Below are 21,319 nucleotides of genomic sequence, written 5' to 3'. Positions count from 1 at the left end.
GAGTAATCCTATCCCGCTGAAGCTGGTTATTTAACAACGAAGACAACAACTCCCATGATCCCTTGCTACTTCACACCATCATCACACTCCATCTTTTGTTATTGTTTTGATTGAGACGCCTAGCGGCTGAAATTACATATTGTGTGTTAAAAATAAGACATAAGTTTGGGGTATTCAGCTCTATAACCTGTCAGAGTGTGACAGCATCAGACTGGGCGTTACCTGCGTCAACTGGCTGACCAGTGGCGACGCCCTGACCAGCTGCAGCAGGTTGCTGGGCAGGCCGAGGCGCTGGAAGTACCAGACCAGGTTCCAGAAGATGATGGAGTGGTTGTCCAGGAACTGAGGCTGAGCCAGCACCGCCTCGCCCTCGTTCTCCAGCAGACTCTCCAGCTCCTTCCGCAGAACCAGAGGGCTCAGGTAGGCCACCGCCACCTGGGGAGCCCCGCCCACTGACGAACCCTGAAAGAGGGGGGAGAAAGAAACTTGTCAGTGAGACACAAAACATCTAAGAGGCAGAAAAGAATAAAGGAGTGCTGGTTACCGTGGTGGTTCTGCTGTTCTCTGAGTAGCTGCTGGTCTCAGAACTGGAGTCCTCACTCAGCCCGTTGCACTGGTGTCGCAGGGAGGCCTCGTGACCACTGGGTGGCCTCACTGCGCTCTCCACCTCATCCTCCAGGTTCCAGTTGCTGCGCTCTGCACTGAGGACGAAGAGGAAGAGTTCACATGGAGGAAGACCAGCTGAGACCTCGAGTTTTATACCGACACCAAACACTCAGGGGAATAATTCCAGTTAAGATTTATTTTTACTAAAATCTCTCTGAAACAGCGTCCGACCTGCAGTTATTACTGTGAGCAGTGATTTGCATACTTTCTAAACCCTTTTCACCTCTCAGGCAACACACACACACTGTCTCTCCTCCTTGTGGAGGTCGTTGTATGCTGCCTGCAGACGCTCCTCAGGGCAGCACAAGTCATAAACCTCCACCGCAGGTCCGGAAAAAAAAAAAATTGTATAAATCTCATAAAAAGACACTAGAACTGATCATCAGTCAAAGATCTCGCAATAAAAGATGGAAATAAAACATTATTTACTGAGATTAAAGGTTCATTGTTTGTTGTCTGAAATAGTAGTTTGAAATTTTTATCAAACATTTTTTATAGGGTAAAAATTAGGGATGCACAATATTATCAGCATGTTATCAGTATCGGTCGATAATAGCTCTAAAATTAAATATTTTCTGCTGATTATGAGATTTGTTGCCTTCTCCTCCGCCACTTGACTGTGCTTCCCCCCAGACGGTCCTGGTGTTTCCTCCACAGGCTGCACTTCAATCAGCTGCCCGTCAGACCTGCTGCTGCTGCTAGCGGAGGCTAGCTGGTTGTGCTTCCCTCCGGTCATGCTGCTGCTAACGCTCCGCTAGCCTCCCAGCTAACGTTAGCCTCTTGGCTCTCCCTGCGGATCCAACCGGAGCACCGAGCCCCGGTTTGTTATTCAGGTTACAGTGGGAAGAAGCAGCGGGTCTGACAGGCAGCTGAGTGAAGAGCAGCCTGCGGAGGAAACACCGGGACCGTCAGGGAGAAACAGTCCGCAGGGGAGCTGCTGTGTTCGGCTGCACAGATAGGAAACACCTCGGCTGACAGTTCTTCCTTTATATATTGTCTTTCTTTATCATACTTAGTACAATCTATGCTTGCATGCATAATAGTCTCCTCAGCCAGCTGGAAAAAAATATGTGCATATATCGGTATCGGCATTCGGCCACAATGAATTGGAAATATCGGATATCAGCAAAAAAATCCAATATTGTGCATCCCTAGTAAAAACATAATGCAGTTATTTGTGTGGCTATTTTTTTTAATTATGTAAATCATGATCACCAGTTGAATCTTAATTTGTCATTTACAAGATGATATATTTATATATAAGAAATTTAAAAAAAAGAGAAAAGAGAAAATTCTATCAGAGCTGCAACAAACGATTATCATCATCATCATCATCATCATCATCAATTAATCTGCTGATTATAATTTGGCCTAAAAAAAAAACTTTCGATAACAGTTTAAATCTTCCATCACAAGAGCACGAAGTGACATCATCAGATGTCTCGTTTTGTCTGAGGAACATTTCAATATCCTAAAATTTACTATAACGTCAGACGAGAAAAAGCAGCAAATGCTGATTAATTTTCTGTTGATCAACTAATCAATTATTTGACTTATTGTTGCCACTCTTTATTGTGTCCACTTCTTAAAGCAAATCTACAAATGTTCACGTCGTCGGGTACGGATGGATTCTTTTTCTGACTGAAGCTAACAAAGGTTTGATAAACAGCCTCCGACTCTTCATCAGAGCGTCTTGTGACAGAACCGGTTTACCTGCTGACGGGTCCGAGGTCACAGATCTCAGCGTTGAGGAACGGGACGAAGGAGGCGCAGCAGAACGGACAGGACGAGTTCAGGTTGGAGTCGTCCGACGTCCAGCCGGCCATGATCTCCTCGTCATACACCAACGAGTTACAGCTGCGACACAGAGAGCAGCTGGACATCAACACCTGGAGAGAGAGAGAGAGAGAGGAGGGAGGGGTTAGAGAGGACACAGCTGGATATCAACACCTGGACACACAGATAGAGAGATAGAGGAGGGAGGGGTTAGAGAGGACACAGCTGGATATCAACACCTGGACACAGAGAGAGAGAGAGAGGAGGGAGGGGTTAGAGAGGACACAGCTGGATATCAACACCTGGACACACACAGAGAGAGAGAGAGAGAGAGAGAGAGGAGGGAGGGGTTAGAGAGGACACAGCTGGATATCAACACCTGGACACACACACACAGCCTCGGAGCATGATGGGAAACACCTGGCTGTCCCCTGACGGATCAGTAAGGTCTGCAGGTCTGCAGGTCGCATCAGTCTGTTATAGAGTTTAAATTTCTATTTCTATGTTTAGTAATATAATAATATAATATAACAAAATAAATGTCGTCATGATTATCACAGAAAGCCTATTAGTGTAATTTTAATAAACTGCTTTATCATACAGAAGAACATCAATAAAACAACAATTATTAGATTGAATAGATTGATCTGATAACATTTTATTAAATCTGGATCTGATCTAAGAGGACGAGTATTCTGAATATTCTTGAAGGGCTGCTGGAAACTGATCTCGTCCACTTCCCCGGGGCGAGGCACAGTTCATCTTGTGAGTGAGCCTCAGATTAACGATTAAAGGGAGGTGGGAACAGTAACACACCATTAACATAAACCATTTACCTCAAGCCCCACCCCCTCTTGATTGGCGTCCCAGGACCTGCGCAGAGGATACGCTGGACTGGGCGTCTCCGTCAAGTCGAGGTCACTTCCTACCGACAACGAACTCTTTAAGAAGAGAAGGCAGATCAGATGAGTCAGCATTAAAAAGGTGGGAAAAAAATAATTAACAAAATAATCACAATTCTTATCTTCTACAAAACAATTTAGATTTTGATTCTTGCAATAACATTAAAGTTTCTCCATGATATGTGGACAATGGGAAAGAAAATTGAATAGTAGGTTATCATTTTATAAATCTTTTGTATATATATGTTACAAACGTTTTCAAACTAAGGAGTCGATGTTTGTTATCAACTGAATGTGATGTAATGTCATTGTCATTTTGGGGAAACATGTTGGTGAAGAAATCCTGCTCCTAGTCTAGTTGAACTCTTGAACCTGTTTCTATCTGAGGGTTGCTTGCTGACCTCTGGGGTTAGCTAGAGATATCTTTGTCTTAAGCCTGCTGTTTTAGAGACCATACTTGTTTGTAAGAAGGTGTAACGGTTTGTGGAAGTGTCCATTTAGGGACCAGACTGTTTTTAGCTTTGCTTCTGGAGACGTATAAAGCTGTCTAGTTTGAGTTCACAATCTTTAGAGAAAGGACCAGCTGAACAACAAGCTTTCTCTCCAAAAATACAAGATGATTGTATTTTTGTTTGTGTTTGGACATTTGTATAATTGTTACTGATGATGTGATGGATTGTACAGTGTTTACAACTGCGTCAACAAGTAACAATGTTTAATGCTTTCTTTATGTCTCCATGTGCCTCTTTCTTAGAGAGAAAATTTCCACAACAACAGAACACAAACAGTTGTAACAACGCTGCCAGGCAACGAGACAGAGGTTGACTCACGTACCGGAGCAGCGCAGCACAGAAACTCCCAAACGCTGTCGATTTCCGAATGAATTGATATTTGACGTTATTTTTTTGGCATTAAAAATATTTTTTGGGCCTGGCGGGAGTTCTTGTTGTTATAATTATAGGAGGAACACAGATTCAGTAAACATTCAATAAACGTTGAGTACAGTTAGACCCAGCAGGCTCCATTAGTTTGGGTGAGTTCAAAGTTGTGAAAACAACGGGGGTGTTTTGAATACACCCCCGTTGTTTTCACAGGTAATTTGATAGTCTGTCCCTCCCGCCGCAGGAAATAATGGATTAATCCTGGAAAGCTGTTGATGTAGCACTTTTCTCCTTATGAAAATAAAACAGAGATTATTCAACCAACTAACTAACTAACTAATTAACTAACTAATCCACCAGTCGGCCAGCAGACTACAGCCCTAAAAAACATAGGTCTGCTTTTTTAAAAAGGAACCCGGGGGAGTTTTCAAGGTGTTTTAACAGTTTAAAAACAGGAAGTAGCTTCACCAGAGTTCTTGTGGGACTTGAGGAACTTATAAAAAGGACGTCAGAGGAAGATATGAGGCGTCATCACAGGTAAACTCAACGGGTTTCAGGTAATTTCATGTCCTTAAGTAACACATTTAGGAGAATTTGTGAACTTTCCTCTTAAGTACAAGCAAATTTACAATTTACCCGTTGTACCAGTCATAAACAGATGATCTGACTTTCTTCACGGGTAAAAATACTTGTTTTATTAATGATTATGAAGCATTAATTGTAATCTTACTGTAGATGCAGTTAGAAATCCAGCATCTGAGAGCTGTGACTGGAATCAGCCAGCAGCTCACAAATATAAACGAAGGACTTTTTCTTGAAATAAAGCAGACGTCGGTATAAAGAGTCAAACCTCTGAGGTAGCGTTGACCAGCCTGTCCTTGGCTTTCAGCAGAGTTTCAGCCACTTGAGCTTTCCTCGACTGCCTCTGATCCGACACCCTTCGTCCTATCCCTCCTCCTCCTCCTCCTCCTCCCGGCCGCCGGTCGTCCACGCTGGCGGCCCGTCGGACCGACACTCGGTGTCGGGTCGGGGTGAGGAGCTGCTGCAGTTTCCCCGCCAGGCCTCCTCGGCTCGGGGACGTGACGTTGTTGTAGTTCTCGTCCACGACCTTGTTTCTGCTGGACGAGTCACGTGACCCCGCGGGTCTGGAGGTCAAAGGGCAGAAGATGAATGACAATATAGAACAGATACTCTCCATCTATCACCACTGTTAAATCCCAGCTGAAGACCTGCCTTTAATGTTTAATAGCATGATCGGATTGTTAACTTTGTCAGTTATCTATTTATTTTATTTTGATTGTTTAACTGTATTTTACATTTTTCTATGAAGCACTTTGGTCGACTCCTGTGGTTTTTAAAATGTGCTCTATGATGTAAACAGGAACCAGCTGCTCTGTTACATAAATTCTGCACCTGCTCAAAACTAGACAGCTTTTGGAAATCCATCTTTGACAAAAAATATGTTATAAAAGAAAAATATAAAGACTCATTCATTCACGTTCATTGCATTTTTTGGCTCCAAGCAACGTTCACTTGAGTTCATCTTGAGGCCAATATGAATATATCTACTGTCTCCTTGTTACTGTGTTCTCAGACAGAACGTGAAGCGAATTTTAAAACGCTGTGCGATTACATAAAAAGTCAATATAAAGACGCGAGTAGACACGAATTCGCCCGTGACGACCCCAACTGACGCAAAACTCCTGTGGTTTATGAATCTGCTGAGTTCTGGGGGACAAATAAACACAAACCAGCGGTCAAATACGTGTAAATGACATGAGGTGAAAAGTCACTTTGCGTTCGGACTGAACGCAGCTTTAGGAGCCACTGGAACCAGTATACAGACACTGGGTGAAAGAGGTCACGCTTTACACTCAGCTAGAAAAGATTCTGAACTTTAACCGTCTTTGAAAATATAGAAGCAGATAAACTTTTATTAACTTTATTATCTCTATATATTTAGATATTATTTAGTGTTTAATGGGTTGGGGTAATGGTTTTATATGTGTGTCTATACATGTTGATCAATTATTAAAAAAAAAACAGTTTTTAACATTAGTCTGTGATGTTTTACTGTTCCCTTTAATTCTGTACACTGTCCTTTATCAGAGGAGGATAGATGTTCTTCATGCATTTATTTTCAGGACAGGCTGTTGGGTGATTTCTTTAATATATTACTCCTTTTAAATCAAAACCAAAGTACGTTAGGAAACCTTTAAAATATCTAAAAATGAGAAAGCAGTGAAATCTGGTATAAAACTGTACGAAAAAATTAGAAATAGAGAGAAAAAAAGCAAAAGACAACTAAAGATTCACTCATAAAACCAGCAGCACATAATTAAAAGTTAATGTCAGTTAGTTTTAAGAAACAACTGAACGGATTATTGATTGTTTTGCGTCCACGCTGACCTGCCGTCTCTCTCCGCAGGCTGGCAGCTGCAGTCCGGCTCTGAGTCGGCCGACTCCGCGCAATCTTTGTAGAAGGTGGAGAGGCAGACTTGACTCCGCCGAACCAGGACGCCACCGGAGGGCGCCGGAGGCGGGGTGGAGGTGTCTCTGCGTCCCAGAGGAGGTTTACTGGAGATGCCGTCTCCGCAGTCGTTGGTCCCGGCGTTACGGAGGATGGTCTTCTTGCAGAGTTTGACCCCTGTGGGACAGAAAGGAGAGAGAGGTTAAAACGATGCTTGTTTACACGCACAATATGTAATTTCAGCCGCTAGGGGTCTCAATCAAAACAATAACAAAAGATGGAGTGTGATGATGGTGTGAAGTAGCAAGGGATCATGGGAGTTGTTGTCTTCGTTGTTAAATAACCAGCTTCACCGAATAACATATTTGTATTCGGGCACACCCCTGATGGATCCTGTATCTGAAGACTTGCTCTGTTTCCTGACTTTTTGGAGAAGTTTGAGAGTTTATATCACTTACTGTCGGCCGCCATCTTCATGCTGTTCAGACTGTTGCTCTTCACCAGCGAGCCCGTCAGAGATTCATGACTGGAGCTTTCACTCAGACCGCTCCAACTGGACTGACGAATCAGAGCGGAGGGGGGGCGGGGCTTCTGATCGGGGTCCGTCATCGCTTCTTTAATTAAGAAAAAAAAGGAAACCAAAAAACACTGAATGACTTAAAACCAGTTAAACTGCCTGATATAAAGCAAAAATGACCATGACAGATTCTATGACAGTGGTGGGAAAATAGTGGCCCGCGGGTCAAATCTGGCCCTCCGACTAAAATATTTGGTCCTGTAACAAAAGCAGAAGTTTCCCCTCTTATAAATGATATTAAATCTTTGACATCATGTAAATCTCAATCAATATGACCTTGTAATATCTTATAAACTTACCAGATTAATAATAAAGGTATATAAACATAATTTTGATCTGTTTTGTGTCAATAACAGTATTTTGCTCCAACCATAAATTGTTTATTGTGTGAGTCTGTTTTGCTCTTTTTTTTAATACTTGTTTTTGCCAAATGAGTATCCGAAGCTGCTGTGAGTCTATGAAACCTTGTTTACTGATATATTATGAAATCTGCACTCAGTTACAACCCTAAAACTGAAAATCAATGTATTCTTGAATGAATGAAAGGAAATAAACAGAACATATTAAAAACATATTAGGCTTGGGGTGCCCTGGTGGCCTGATGGTTAAGGCGTATATCACATAACCGCAACATCCACGGCTCCACATTTCCTGTCTCTATACTGTCTGTCAAATATATGAAAGCCAAAAGCCTGAAAACTGGCCCATAGTTGAACTTTACTGCTGATCACTGTTGCTGCCTTAAAGTCGCTCTGTATTTGATTCATTAAAGAGTTTTTAAATATATCCCCGGTTTATTCACTAATATATTATCTGGGTTTTGTCACAGTCGATATGAATTTAAATGGTTATTAAAACAACAGTGAAATTGTGGTGAAAAGCTGTCCTTCCATGAAGCCGTTTAACATCAGTTGCACTCCTACTACAGTAATTACGGCAGCCTAGTCAAAGCTGATAAAGTCCCTTAAGGCTACCGTAATTACTGCAGTAGCAGGGCAACTAAACTGCCCAATTTTGTTAACTTGCTCAGCTTTCGTTGATTTTTGTGCTTCTGCGGTTAATTAGGCTACGTAGTTAAATAGTTTCTTTATTCGTCTGTTTTAATTGCGTTTATTGTTGATATACGACCAGGAGTCTGCACGGGGTGTTTTATTTTGAAAATTGACCGGCTGCTCTGTGCTGCTTCCGTAAAAAAATAGACGAGGCACCTTTCTTTAGCGCAGCGTAGCGGAGCGGAGAGCCGCTTCTGGGACGCTTCTGAGACACGCTGCGACGCGCCCGGTGGAATCAGATACATTGATTCACACGCGTCCGGTGGAATTTAGGGGGTGAGACACCTTTGTTTTCTGAGATGAGTCATATCTGGATTATTACCAAAGTGTTACGATCAAGCAAGGTGGGGTTTAGCAAATAGGCGCCACATTGGGAGGGGTTATGAGAGGTATATAATTAAATGTTTTATGTATTTCTAGTTGTGGGTGACCTGAAGATTTATTGGCCCATCTGAAGATTTCCCACAACAACATGAATGAAACTCGATCCTGCCAGAATTATTTATTGAATAATATTTTCTGACCTCCGCGTGACCCCACAGAGCCGCTCTTCTGACGCCGTTTGATTGGCTGCCTGAACTGGGCGACGGCCAATAGGACGTTCCTCAGCTTGGCCCAGCGGAGACGCCCGCCCTGATTGGTGGAGGGCCATTTGCTCTCCAGCACCGCCTGAGGAGAGAGAGAGAGATAGAGAGAGAGAGAGAAAGAACATCTGATTAAAATCACAAATCTAACCTCGATCCGTTCATTATTTTATGCTCCGTTCCTGCCTTCAGTGTTTAAAACAGACGATGATGGCGCCCGGGGGCTGCCGTTATACTTATTTTTTACTTCCTTCTTACATCAGCGTTTTTAATGGATTTATAATTTAATAATTTAATTCCTTAATCTTCCTACTTGTTCTTCTTTCTGTGCACTCATTCACTCATTCACATGTAATTATAATAATCATTATTACTGTTATTATTATATCCAGTGATTTTTGTTTTATCATTATTTGTTTTGTGTTTATGCACCAGTAAAAACAAACAAACAGAAAAACACATAACTGACATTTTAAAAACATAAAACTGTAATGAAGTACGGAGTAAAAGGAAAACATATAACCGAATACATCAATAAATAATGTTGTAAGTTAAAGAAGTAAAAACAAGTGATATCAAGCTTCATATTTTTTATTTACACGCGTCCTATTTTCCTCACCAGATTCATAATTTTCCTTGTGCTGATATGCTAATGAGATGGGCGTGTCCATGTGTGACTAGTGTGTGTGTGTGTGTGTGTGTGTGTGTGTGTGTGTGTGTGTGTGTGTGTGTGTGTGTTCAAACCTTGTTGTAGTATCCGTAGGTGATGGTGTTTGGTGTGATTCCTGCCTTCTTCATCTCCAGCAGGACTCGAACAGCGAGGACCGGCTGACCGTACTGACCGCACAGCTGCATCAGGATCCGGTAACACACCTGAAACACACACACACACACACACACACACACACACACACACACACACACACACACACACACAGTGATTTTCTAATATCATGTTGAACTACAGATGGTTGGATGTTTCAGTCGTCTCTGGACGAGTTCCTGGAACTAAATTTCACATCGTAACAAACACACGACGACAGTAACGACTGTTTTACTGCTGCATCCGTATGATGCAGAACAACCGAAGAACAACAGTGGAGAACATGTCCGGACTTCTTCAGTGTTTGTGGAGAGGAGGATGTTCAGAGGGAGCTGGAGTCAGCAGGTGAGAGACTAAAAGCTGAGCTGATTATTTCTCAGAGATACAACACAGAGCCAAACAGAGCAGGAATAAGACTGAAGAAAATAGGAATGAAAATAAACCAGCTGAATCTTATCGAGCACAATTAGTCGCCATGAATTGTCTCATTTTGGAAATCCAGGACACCAAATACCCCTCGGTTCACATCTGGTACAGTGATACCAAGTCACTGATGACACAGTGATGTAGGCTACTGATGAACACAATTACAAAAATACAAAACACCTCGTCGAAGACCAAGTTGAACATACGGTGAGAATAACAGTCGGTGATTTTCTGCTTGTAAAAAATGCTAAAAAGTATCAGCTTTCGATAGCTGCGACCTCGGCATGTTGTCGCTAAGGAAACACATCGACAGCTGCAGGAGCACAGGTGCTGCATCAGTCGACCGGTACGGAGCTTTGCTGGTGCAGGTTTAGCAAAACCGGACCATGCAGGACTCTGATGAGAGCAGTGGAGCAAACCGAAAAACTACAATGTGGTCTGACTGCTGAGTTAGATAGATAGATAGATGTTACTTTATTGATCCCGTCAAGAGCTCATCAAAATATATAAACAAAAAACTATCCAGTCAATTCAGGAGGAATTGAACAGTCTTATTGCTGTGGGGACAAAGGATCCCCAAACTGGTTTATTGCAGCCTCATCAGTTTTTAAATGACGTACTAAACGTCCGAAACATCCTGGTTTGTAAAATACAGTGGAAACACAAATAAGCACCTCGTTCCAAAGACTTGCAAGGTTCAAATACAAAGCTGCAGAAGTTCCTGCAGAAGAAAAGGACTCAAATATAGCAGCCGAGAGAATACAGAGTCTACTCTGCAACCAGCTGACTGCAGGTTCAAAAGACACTCAGAGTTTCATTGTATTATTCTTTCTTTCATTGTTTCATCTTTCTTTTGCCTCCATCTCTTATTTCTGTCTTCTGTATTTCTCTGTTTCTTCCAATGAACAGACAGTTAATTGTGCTTTTAAATAAGCAGAACTGATGCTCTTGGGGATATCAAATCACCAAAACTCAGTCCTCTGATTGGTCAGCATGAAAACCAGTGTATGATTAACTGTAAATAACCCACAATGCAACTCTCTCATGAAAAGAAATAGAGTCACTCTGTAACAGGAGCACAGCACATAAAAACATTATTATCTTACATTCAGACAGACGCTGCTCTTATTCAGACCCCAAAAAAATAAACAAAACAACATCCGTGTAAGCTTTGACCTTTGACCCCGTCCGTGTCTCACCTCGTCCGGCAGCACCACCTTACGGTTCTCCATGTGTTTGAGGACGTCGTAGGCCGTGTGCAGAGCGCGGACCTTGGCGCTCTCCGCCCGCACGAAGGTGGGCAGGTAGATGAACCAGAGGCCGTAACAGTGACCCAGCAGACACTTGGACCACATGTCCGGCACCGCCGAGTACTTCTGAGCTCGCTTCTGGGCCAACTTGATCTCCTGAGAGAGAGAGAGAGAGAGAGAGAGAGAGAGGGAGAGAGAGAGAGAGAAGACGTCACAACATGTTACATACTGTAATGTTTATGGATTATAATGCATGTGATGTTTCTCATGTTGTAATTTGATAGTGTTTTATTTTGTCCACGAGGGGGCGCTCTTGGTTCATTGTTGGAAAAGCAGCGAGACTATTAGAGGTCAGAGACGGCTGCTGGTAGCTGAGAGAGAATTTAAATACTACTTTGTTGTGTTGCAGTTTGATTTTTGGAGCTTCACAGATATTGTAGGTTTTTAAACACGATAAATATCTTCATCAAGGCTTAGAAGAAGAAGGAAATGTGGAGGTTCAAAGACAGAATGAAACAGTTATATCTGTTCTGAATAAAAAATAATTGTCTGAATCTTATCATTAAACACTATTTACCCAAAATGTGCTACAATAATCAAACATACATTATTTTATATTATTTAAACACAGCAGCACAAAAGGAGTCTGCATTCATTTTTTTTTTTTTTAGATAAAAACAAAGATAATCCCTTTTTTTTTCTCCTTTGAAATTTTAATTTGAAATGTGTTTAAAGGATTTCCCCCCGACATCTTTTCCCGTCTGTTCCAGAGATCTGAAAATAGCTGCTGTAGTTCACGTTTTCACCCCGAACCCGCTCTCACACACACACACACACACACACACACACACACACACACACACACACACACACACACACACACACACACACACACACACACACACACACACAGTCTGTGGCTTCTGAATATTGGATGAAGCAGTGAAATATTGATACTGATCATTAAATTAAAATGATAACACAGTAAGACTGTTAACAAGGTTCCTCCTCCTTCATTCATTCACAGAAAACTGGGTCACAATGTGAAACAACCTCACAGCAGGGAACATGGACATTTATATAGAAACTATTTAATATGGAAGTGATAACTGATACATTGATATGTTGCAGCCATATTTTGACATTTTGTACTTGTGTTTAAAAGTAGAAAAGTAGAAAATAAACTTGCTTACAGACTAATTAAATATATAAATCTATTTACATCAGAAGGTTAACTTTATGTTGTGTGTAGAGTTTTAGATGCGGTGTGTTGTTGTACCTGTTTGGTGCGTCTGGGGGCGGGGCTACTGGGGGCGCTGCCCTTGGCCGGGGCACGGAGCTGATCCTGAGGCCGGTCGAAGAGCTCCGTCTTTAGCGTGGGGAAGGTCTCATAACTGGACACGAGAGGAAAAAAAAACATCCTGTTAAAAGCGTTTTATCACAACACAAAAGCCTCTTTCTGACCAAAAAGTTCCAGGAACTATAACTAGAACTAAATATAACAAGAGGAACAAATCTTAACGAGGAGCTAAAAGTTCCTTTTTCACATTCTTGTTTGCATTTCCACTACATGTGAAGAAGTGTGTAGATTACAGAGAGTTTGAAACATCATGCAGCCATCCTGGTCATTGTATTAACAGCTGATGACTCTGATGGTTGAGTTAATGAATGAATGAATGAGATGAGATGAGGAGGAAATAAAGGACTAATAGACTCCAGAGCGTCTGTCTCCTCAGTAAATCATCTGCTGAGTGTTTGATGAATAAATCGCTTTATTTCTCTTATTCACTCACTCTGTTTGCACTCTCTCTCTCTCTTTCTTTCTTTTCCTTTTGCTCTTTTTTTTAAAATAAACCAGGAAGTTGACCGAGCAGCAGCTACACATCTTGAGGCTGAAACACCTTGAAAGTGCAACAGACGGCTGCTAGCCGCTCCGACTGACTCCCGTTCAAAAAGCCTCAACTTCCCTCCAGAAATACTGAATCAATCATTGTTTTCAACGAGTCGTTCTGGTCTCAGTCTGTAAATTCAGACCCTCTAATAAATGTGCTGGTGGTCATTTTGAAAATTATTGCTCCATTAATAAGATTTGAAAACTTATGGTAGCTTTGATGTCTGCTGTGTGGGCGTTGATTGACAGCTGTGATTGACAGTTGGCTCTGGGAGTCGGACTACTGTAGCGATATTTCACTAAATTTAATTGATTATGATACCAGTGTGTGTTTCCAGAGCAATGAAAGGCAACACCCCCATTACTCCTTATCTGGAAGGCTGCAACTCTGGGGTTAAACCAACGGGTGACGTCACACCTCGTTATGTCCAGCTGCATATACAGGAAATGAGCCTGACTTTGTTTTTACCATTAATAAACAACATTTAAAGTCTTCCCTGCATCCTGATATGGATACTAAAACTTTATGTCATGAACGAAGCAGCTGTGATGTCTGTCCCCTCTGAGCGGGGACTTTTTAACACCTGGAACTAAATTTAGTCCCCGTGTTTAGTGCCTGAGTTTCTCAAAAACATCCAGTAAGATACACAAGAATGTGCGGTTTTTTAGTTCAAAGCGTTTCTAACTTCGTGTACCTGTAGAGGGCGGGACACTCTGACCCGTCAGCTTCCTGCGGCTCTTCGGGAGGCATGATGAAGACGGTGTGTTCTCCGCTGTGAGTCTCATCCAGATCGATCAGCCTCACGTCCTCCGGCTTCTCCACATCCACCTGACAGCACATAAATACAACGATTATGTTAACAAGAATAATAATAATATGAGAGATTCTGATGCAGGTTTTTTTATTGGCTCAGGCCTGACTAAGACCTGACTGAAGATGATAATAAGTAAACATATAATGATGATTATGAGAAGTACGGCAATTTGAGACTAATGCACATGAGATATATCAAAGAAAAATGTAATATTAAAACCAATTAAATAGAGAAAAAGAGAGGAATGGTAAAATAAATAAAAAACAATAAATAAAATAGATAAGAGGAAGTAAAATATTAAATATGAACACAATAAAAATCAATAAAATGATTAATGGCCAAAGCCAAGATAAAGACATGGAGATTATTTTCTTCATAAAACATCTTTTTTTTAAAATATTTGATATCTTTTAAAAAGATCTCAATCAAAACTAAAGTCTCACTAAAAAGCTTCTCCTAGAACTTTCAACTGTATCTCATGGGCTTCATCAGCAAAGTGAATTTTGTTAATGAAAGATTTAACAGAAAGCTCTGGAAACAGCCAGTGAGCAGGTCTTACTGTCATGTATTTAGTATTTTTTTGATCACTAACATGAGCTGAAAAAAGACAAAATAACGAAAACTTCTTGAGTGATGTTAAAAAACCCGAGCGGCAGACGATACATTTCTGACCTTTTGAACGCACTCGTCGAAGAACTCGAGGCAGGCGTGTCGGTCGCTAACGAAGGAGCACTCCTCGATAAACTGGGTGAACATCTGAGTCCTCGTCAGCTGGTTGTAGAACTTCTGCTGCGTTCGATCCCGAGACTTCAGGAAGCCTACAGGAGGAAGAGGAGGAAGAGGAGGAAGATAAAAGTCAGACAGCCTGGGTTGGAAACCTCTGTGTCAATTCCAGTCTGATGAGTAAACTTGACTGTATGAAAAATGCTGCTTTGTTCATCTCATTGTCTGTTAGCTCCTAAATATCAGTCTGTCTTTTGGTCCAGAACATGCAACAGTATCTCAGTAAAATCTGGTCATATCTCCATGTAATATATCGTCCATATTTGTGGTCCCAGAAGGATGAATCCTAACAGTTTTGGAGTCAATCTGAGCGTTTCTGTAGCGCAAAATCTCCACTTGTTCTCAAGACATATCATCAGAATCTAACAGGCAGGAGATTCATGCTCCCTAGAAGAAGAAGAAAACCTCCCAAACACACAACTTTTAGGTCCACTTCTGTTGAGGCTCTAAGAAAAGCTAAATCATCTAAAAACAAAAAGAAGAACAAAAAGAAACTAAAGAACATCCAAAAACTCCAGAAATGTTCATTTATTAGGATTTCTTAAACCTGCATTAACTGAAGTTTTGTCCACTAGTTTTCAGAAACACATCATCAGCTTTTAAGTTGATATGTTGAGCAAACAGTTGCTTATTTCCACATCCAGCAGTTACGGAGCAACATTATCATTCATGTGGAGTCGTGTTTCTGTCCACCTGGTGAATGTGAGTCTAATATTCACTCTCTTTTAGCTTCTGTTTTTACTCTCTACCAACTCCTGAGGGAAATATCTGGCTCTTTAGCTTCTAAATGCTCCACTATGTTCACCAGCTAGTCTACAGCTAACTGTGTCTGTTTGCCGTTTGGAGCTGAGCAGGTAGTGTACAGCGGCTTTTTTTTTTTTTTACAGCTTTTTCTCTGAAAACGACGTTATGAGACGCTGAGAGTGAACCAGAACAGTAAAAGTCGCAGCCGGACAGATAAACAACGAGCTGAAACTCACTATAAAGCTCCGTAAAGCTTCAGAGAGGAGCTGCAGAGTCTCGACCAACACATTACACACTGACAGATCAATAGTGTTACAGAAACATAGATTATAGCCGCGTTAAGCTGTAACCACCAAATATCTGGTATATTTTTTTACAAGATAACCGAATAAACTGCTTATTATCAGAATTATGATTATGGCTGGGTTGAAATTAATCCCAATATCTGATCAAAATGTATCACCACGTGCCAAACAAACAGTTCAATAAACTGATGTTCTGCTCCACGTGAGACCAAACTCTGTAAATCCTTCACTAATTTTGTTCGTCTTTAATCATTATTTGGACGACACAATAACATGATAAGATCACATATCGATAACGATAAGCTGATAATATTGAACCCGATTATAATCAGTAATTTGTTTTGTAATGTCAGCTCTGCGTCTGTGAGTGCGCACCCTGCAGGTTGAACAGGGAGCTGCAGTCGGTGGTGGTGTCCGATGGCGCCTGGGTGATGGGCAGCAGGAAGGTTCGGTATCCTCGCAGCAGGCAGCTCATGAAGCGCAGGAACGCCTCCTGGATCTCCAGCTCCAGCTGCTTCTGACGCCTGTAGATCTGATCGTAGTCCGTCAGCAGGAACTCCAGCGTCGCCTCCTCCTGGCCGGGAGTGCAAACTGCAGGGGAAAAAAAAAAAAAAATCAAAAAAACATCCTGTAAAATGTTGCTAAAAGGAAGAAAATCTATATGAGATTCAATGATTTAAGTGTTTGTGAGGTATTTAATGTTTTTGTCCTTGAAAAAACAAACAAAACATCACTTTTACCACACTGCTGCTTATTTGAAGAGCTTTGTAACTTTATTTTGAAATTTAGGAATATGAGTCTACACAGTTACTGTTGTTGTACAGGATGAGTTCACTCACTCTTCTCCAGAGTCTTGTGGAGGTTGGTGAGGGTGTTGAACAGAGTCTTGCCGTGCTTCCTGGGTAACGATCGCCATGACAACGGCTTCTTATCCTCCGACCTGCGACACGAGAGGGAAGGAGAAGGTCTTTATATATATATATAGGCCGTATTACAGTAAACAGCAACAAAGACAAGATGATGGTGAACTCACATTTTATCATAGGCTGACTTGTGTGCACATGCAACTACAGCGGCGAATCACACAAAACCTAACAGATAATAAACTATGTGGATTATTACAAAGTACAGTGACAGGTTATTACAATGTCATGGAGTTGTGTGTTGGTATCCGGGTCAGTATGATGAATCTAAGACCACTTCTAGAGGTGAAATCTTCATTTTTAGTGTGTTTGACGCTGATACATCGTTGTGTAAAAGTGAACAGCAGTGATGTTCCACCTCAGCGTGTTTCCAGATGTTCTTTTGTGTCTTTGTGAAATCTGGACAAATTGCCTCAAGTGATGTCAGTGAGGCCATTTATCAGACTATAACACGCCTGAATTGCATTGTGGGTAATGTAGGCGCCAGGGTTTTGATGATGAAGAAGAATGTTTGTGAACTTTTAAGCTATTTGATGCAGCAGAGAATTCGGTGTAGCAACGGACTCACTGGAAGATGGTGTTGGTGTCGAGGTCGACACACACCACGTCTGTGGGGGGGTCGTACAGGTCGAAGTAGCTGGAGTGGACGCCCACGATGAAGGGCATGGGCGCCAGCAGCACGTCGGCCATCTGCAGCGGACACAGAGGGATGTAGGGACAGAGCCAGCGCAGAGGGAAACTCATCTGGAGAGAGAGAGAGGGGGACGGAGCGATTATCGTACTGACCTTAACTGACATTATATTTAAAAAAACAGCCGGACTGTGTGTTTGTGCGTCTTACGGAGACGAGGGCCTCGCTGACGGAGGTGAGCACGTCGGGGCGGAGCGAGTGCAGCAGTAGTTTGTGTTCCGTGAGGACGGCGACCAGCAGCGTGCAGGCGTTCTCCGGGCCGAGGTTCTGCAGCAGCTTCAGGAAGCTCGCTCCGCTGTGACACACAGAGGTTAACACTTCATACACAGACTCCACCCATTCAGGACGCTCCGGGTCACAAATCAACTGCACCATGTATATCAAACAGCTTAGAAGCCTGTTTTTTTTTTTTTTATTGAATTTGATCATTTATAAAGAGAAACATGGTAAAGACCATTTTCCAGCATGTTAGTTTTTAAAAGGACACATATTCTGCATATTTCCAGCCTCTATATTTATATTCTGGGGCTCTACTGGAATATCTTTACATGATTTCCAGTTAAAAACTCCTTATTTATCTTCTACTGGTCCTTTATGCAGCCCCTCAGTTCAGCCTCTGTCTGAAACAGGCCGTTTTAGCTCCTTTCAGGAAGCTTCCTCCGGCTCCGGAGGCGACGTAAACAAACTATAGTAGCAGGATTTCACTTCTTTTTCTCCTTCTTTACTCCAAAATGTCAACTTCTCAAATCCATCCGTACATGTTGGAGCTGAATCACATCCAGAATATGAGACTGAACAACGTGAAACAACCTCAGCAACAACGTTTATTGACGTGCATGATGAGCTGATGTCATTTGTCTTGTTTGGAAAGTTTAAAAAATAAAAACAAAAACATCATAAATGAAGCGTTAAACGCAGGTTGAAGCCTTGACTTTTTGTCTTGCAGGAAGCATTTCTACATACAAGTTTTGGACCTTTGACCACGTTTAACATCTGACATCATAACAGGATATAAATAACAGAAAATCACCAAAATAAAAGCAAACAGAATATGTCCATTTGGTAGGTTTGTTTTTAAAATTTTGACATTTCACCGTCTGACTTTCTGAAAGTGAAAACGTGTATTTCCTAAAATGTTGAACTGTTTCTAAAACTACTACTAGTATCATTACTACTACTGATACTACTGCAGTACTGATACTACTGATACTACTGGTACTGCTGCAGTACTGATACTACTGGTACTACTGGTACTGCTGCAGTACTGCGGCAGTAAACTGACCTGATAGGGAGAGGAGAGGAGACCGGCTGGCAGAGCAGCAGGTTGTCATACGAAGAGAGCTGCAATACACAAACAGACAGTGTTATTGTTATATACACACACACACACACACACACACATACACACACACACACACACACACACACACACAAACAGAAAAGTACCACCTTAATTGTCCCCATACTGTGATAAAATCATCCATCTGCATGCAGCTCAGCCTTCTGCTAAATAATAATAATCACACCTGAACCCTGAATTATCATCATCATCAATGAATTATTTGTTTTTTTCTAATTGAAAGAAATTATATCCAGATTTCTCCCGCTGATTGGACAGGATCAATACAGTGATCGATTCTGATTGACTGCAGTTACCCATGTCAGTCTGCGAGCAGATCACCGCCTACATCCTGTTGGAGGAGGAAGTTAAAGTATTAAAGTTAGAGATATGAGAATCCTGCGCTGCCTCCATTTAACACTGTTTTTTCCTTCTGCTTGTTTTACATCAAGTATATAAAACATATTATAACTGTTAAAGCTCCGCTAGTTAATATACTAAATACTGTGTGATGTGAAAATGTCGTCCACAACTCTGCAGCTTTACAGAACTTTTCAGGCTCCTTTTAGCTCCTAGTTTTGGTTTTGCAGCACATTTACTGTCTGGTTCAGTCAAACAAACAGTGTGTTAATAGTTTTAAAGCTTTTGTAATGATTGTGTGTGGAGGAAAAAGGCTTTTATATGTAAAAACTGTGAAGCAACCTTTTACCGACACTGTTGTTATGGTCGTTATTGTGTTTTTTTGCTCCTGCTGGTCATCTGTCTTCTATTATTAACAATAACCGCTCACTCTCTCTTCCTCACCCCTCTAGTGTGTGCGTGTCTGATTGCGTGCAGGTGGTGCTCCCTGATTGGCCTGGTTGATGCCGGCTCCCGCCCCCCCAATGGAGGCCCATCCTGCTAGTCGTAGTGTGTGTAGGCATGCTCTTCTCCATTAGATGTTCTTGTACATTGTATATTTGCACAAACTTCGGTGGCAGTTTAATTCATAGAAGTGAGAAGCCTTTTTTTTTTTTTGTGTGTGAACCTTTTTCTCCTGTTTTTCTTGATTAGGAGTTGGGTTATGATTTGTCTTTTGTTCTTATTTTGTTTCTCGATAGGGAAGTTTAGGGTGGGGGTTTAGTTTAGTTTGTTGTTTTTGGGGCATTGCTCAACTCCAAAGTTCTGCAAAACAAACTGCTACAGTGAACTCTGATGGTTGTCGGGCTGACCATTCTTGGGCGTGGGAAGAGCGGGGGCTCTAAACATGTTATGTCCAGGTTTCCCCTCAGACTGGCGACGTAACGACCGAGCGGCGACAAGCTGTGGTTTTATTGTGAAATGTGTGCTTACTACGACCTTTGGACTACCAACAGGAAAAACAAAAAAGGGGTTAGTTATGTTCTACCGTTACTCTGGAGCTTGTTTTCTGCTCCTTTGTTGAGGAAATGATGTTGTTTTAGCTGTGTGTCATTGTGGGGGTGTTTTATTTTGAAATGTGCGGTGGTTGATGGAGGCAGCTAGCTGTCTCATTAGCTGGAGAGCTAATATCTGCAGGGGGGTTTCTAGCTGGATAGCACTGTTTTTGTTGTGTTGTTGATGTATTAGCAGGAGAAAGGCACTCAGGAATGTGCAAAAATGTCTTTTCCATTGGATTTTTTGCGGAAAATCCGGCCCAGATCCTTCACATGGAAATCAGTCCACAGGGCGTCACAGACGATCGATACTACCGGTTCACCCATTGGCAATAAAAGAACATTAATACATGTAAGTTGCTTCACAATTCTACATATAAAACCTTTAACACGCTGAAATATTGTTAATATGTGGTGATGTGTTTTTAGATTTTTAGGATCGTATTGTTTAGTTGAGTGTCTTGGGATCATGTTGGATAGAAATGCTTTCACTCTAACATGTTTTTGTGTCTTTAATCCATAAATATATCATGACATGACACATTTTTAAATTAAAAAAGAGATAGTGGTATTATTATGAAGGATATGAGCCCAGTATTCACTATCTTACTAAAGCTAAATAACATGTCATCTGCTGTCTGAGTGCTTTTATTTCTCGATGACCTGACGAAACACGTCTCAGCTTTTCGAGTTCAGGTCTGTCGGTCTAGTACCTGAACGAGGATGCGAGGCCGCTGGGGGGAGGGAAACGGGACGTTGTGCATGAAGCTGGAGATGTGTCTGCAGAGAGAGAAGACAGGTGACAAATCAATCAAGTATCAATCACACTTCTGTCATAAATATGATTAGTATTTAATCACCCTGAAATCCAAGATCTTTAAATCTGACATTTGGTCTGCAAAAACAAAAAAAAACAACTTCCCTATGGAGCTTCATGTCAGAAGGTTTTATTATTATTATTATTATTATTATGATCTTCCTTTACCGTATTAATACTACTAATAATAATCTTTATCTATGCAGCACT

The 21,319-nt window shown here is 41.6% G+C and overlaps 1 protein-coding gene across 2 annotated transcripts in view; it reads right to left on the bottom strand.

Annotated features, from left to right (window-relative positions):
- LOC122987201 (DENN domain-containing protein 4B-like) overlaps positions 1-21,319 on the bottom strand; it is a 62,365-nt gene that overhangs the window by 8,690 nt on the left and 32,356 nt on the right. For both annotated transcript variants that reach the window (XM_044358953.1, XM_044358954.1), the window contains 19 exons: positions 21,006-21,072; positions 18,842-18,900; positions 17,710-17,854; positions 17,437-17,612; positions 16,785-16,885; positions 16,321-16,536; positions 14,786-14,931; positions 13,994-14,127; positions 12,687-12,801; positions 11,357-11,563; positions 9,653-9,781; positions 8,849-8,993; positions 7,154-7,309; positions 6,635-6,872; positions 5,076-5,370; positions 3,279-3,383; positions 2,380-2,555; positions 545-701; positions 223-462 (listed from right to left, as the gene is read on the bottom strand). In XM_044358953.1, the coding sequence (XP_044214888.1) occupies positions 223-462; positions 545-701; positions 2,380-2,555; positions 3,279-3,383; positions 5,076-5,370; positions 6,635-6,872; positions 7,154-7,309; positions 8,849-8,993; positions 9,653-9,781; positions 11,357-11,563; positions 12,687-12,801; positions 13,994-14,127; positions 14,786-14,931; positions 16,321-16,536; positions 16,785-16,885; positions 17,437-17,612; positions 17,710-17,854; positions 18,842-18,900; positions 21,006-21,072 (3,007 nt within the window). The remainder of the gene's footprint in view (positions 1-222; positions 463-544; positions 702-2,379; positions 2,556-3,278; positions 3,384-5,075; positions 5,371-6,634; positions 6,873-7,153; positions 7,310-8,848; positions 8,994-9,652; positions 9,782-11,356; positions 11,564-12,686; positions 12,802-13,993; positions 14,128-14,785; positions 14,932-16,320; positions 16,537-16,784; positions 16,886-17,436; positions 17,613-17,709; positions 17,855-18,841; positions 18,901-21,005; positions 21,073-21,319) is intronic.

Source organism: Thunnus albacares, chromosome 8 (genome assembly GCF_914725855.1).
Source record: "Thunnus albacares chromosome 8, fThuAlb1.1, whole genome shotgun sequence".
Classification (NCBI taxonomy): Eukaryota; Metazoa; Chordata; class Actinopteri; order Scombriformes; family Scombridae; genus Thunnus; species Thunnus albacares.
Note: the sequence above shows the minus strand (reverse complement) of the source record. Positions and strands in the feature narration are given on the sequence as shown.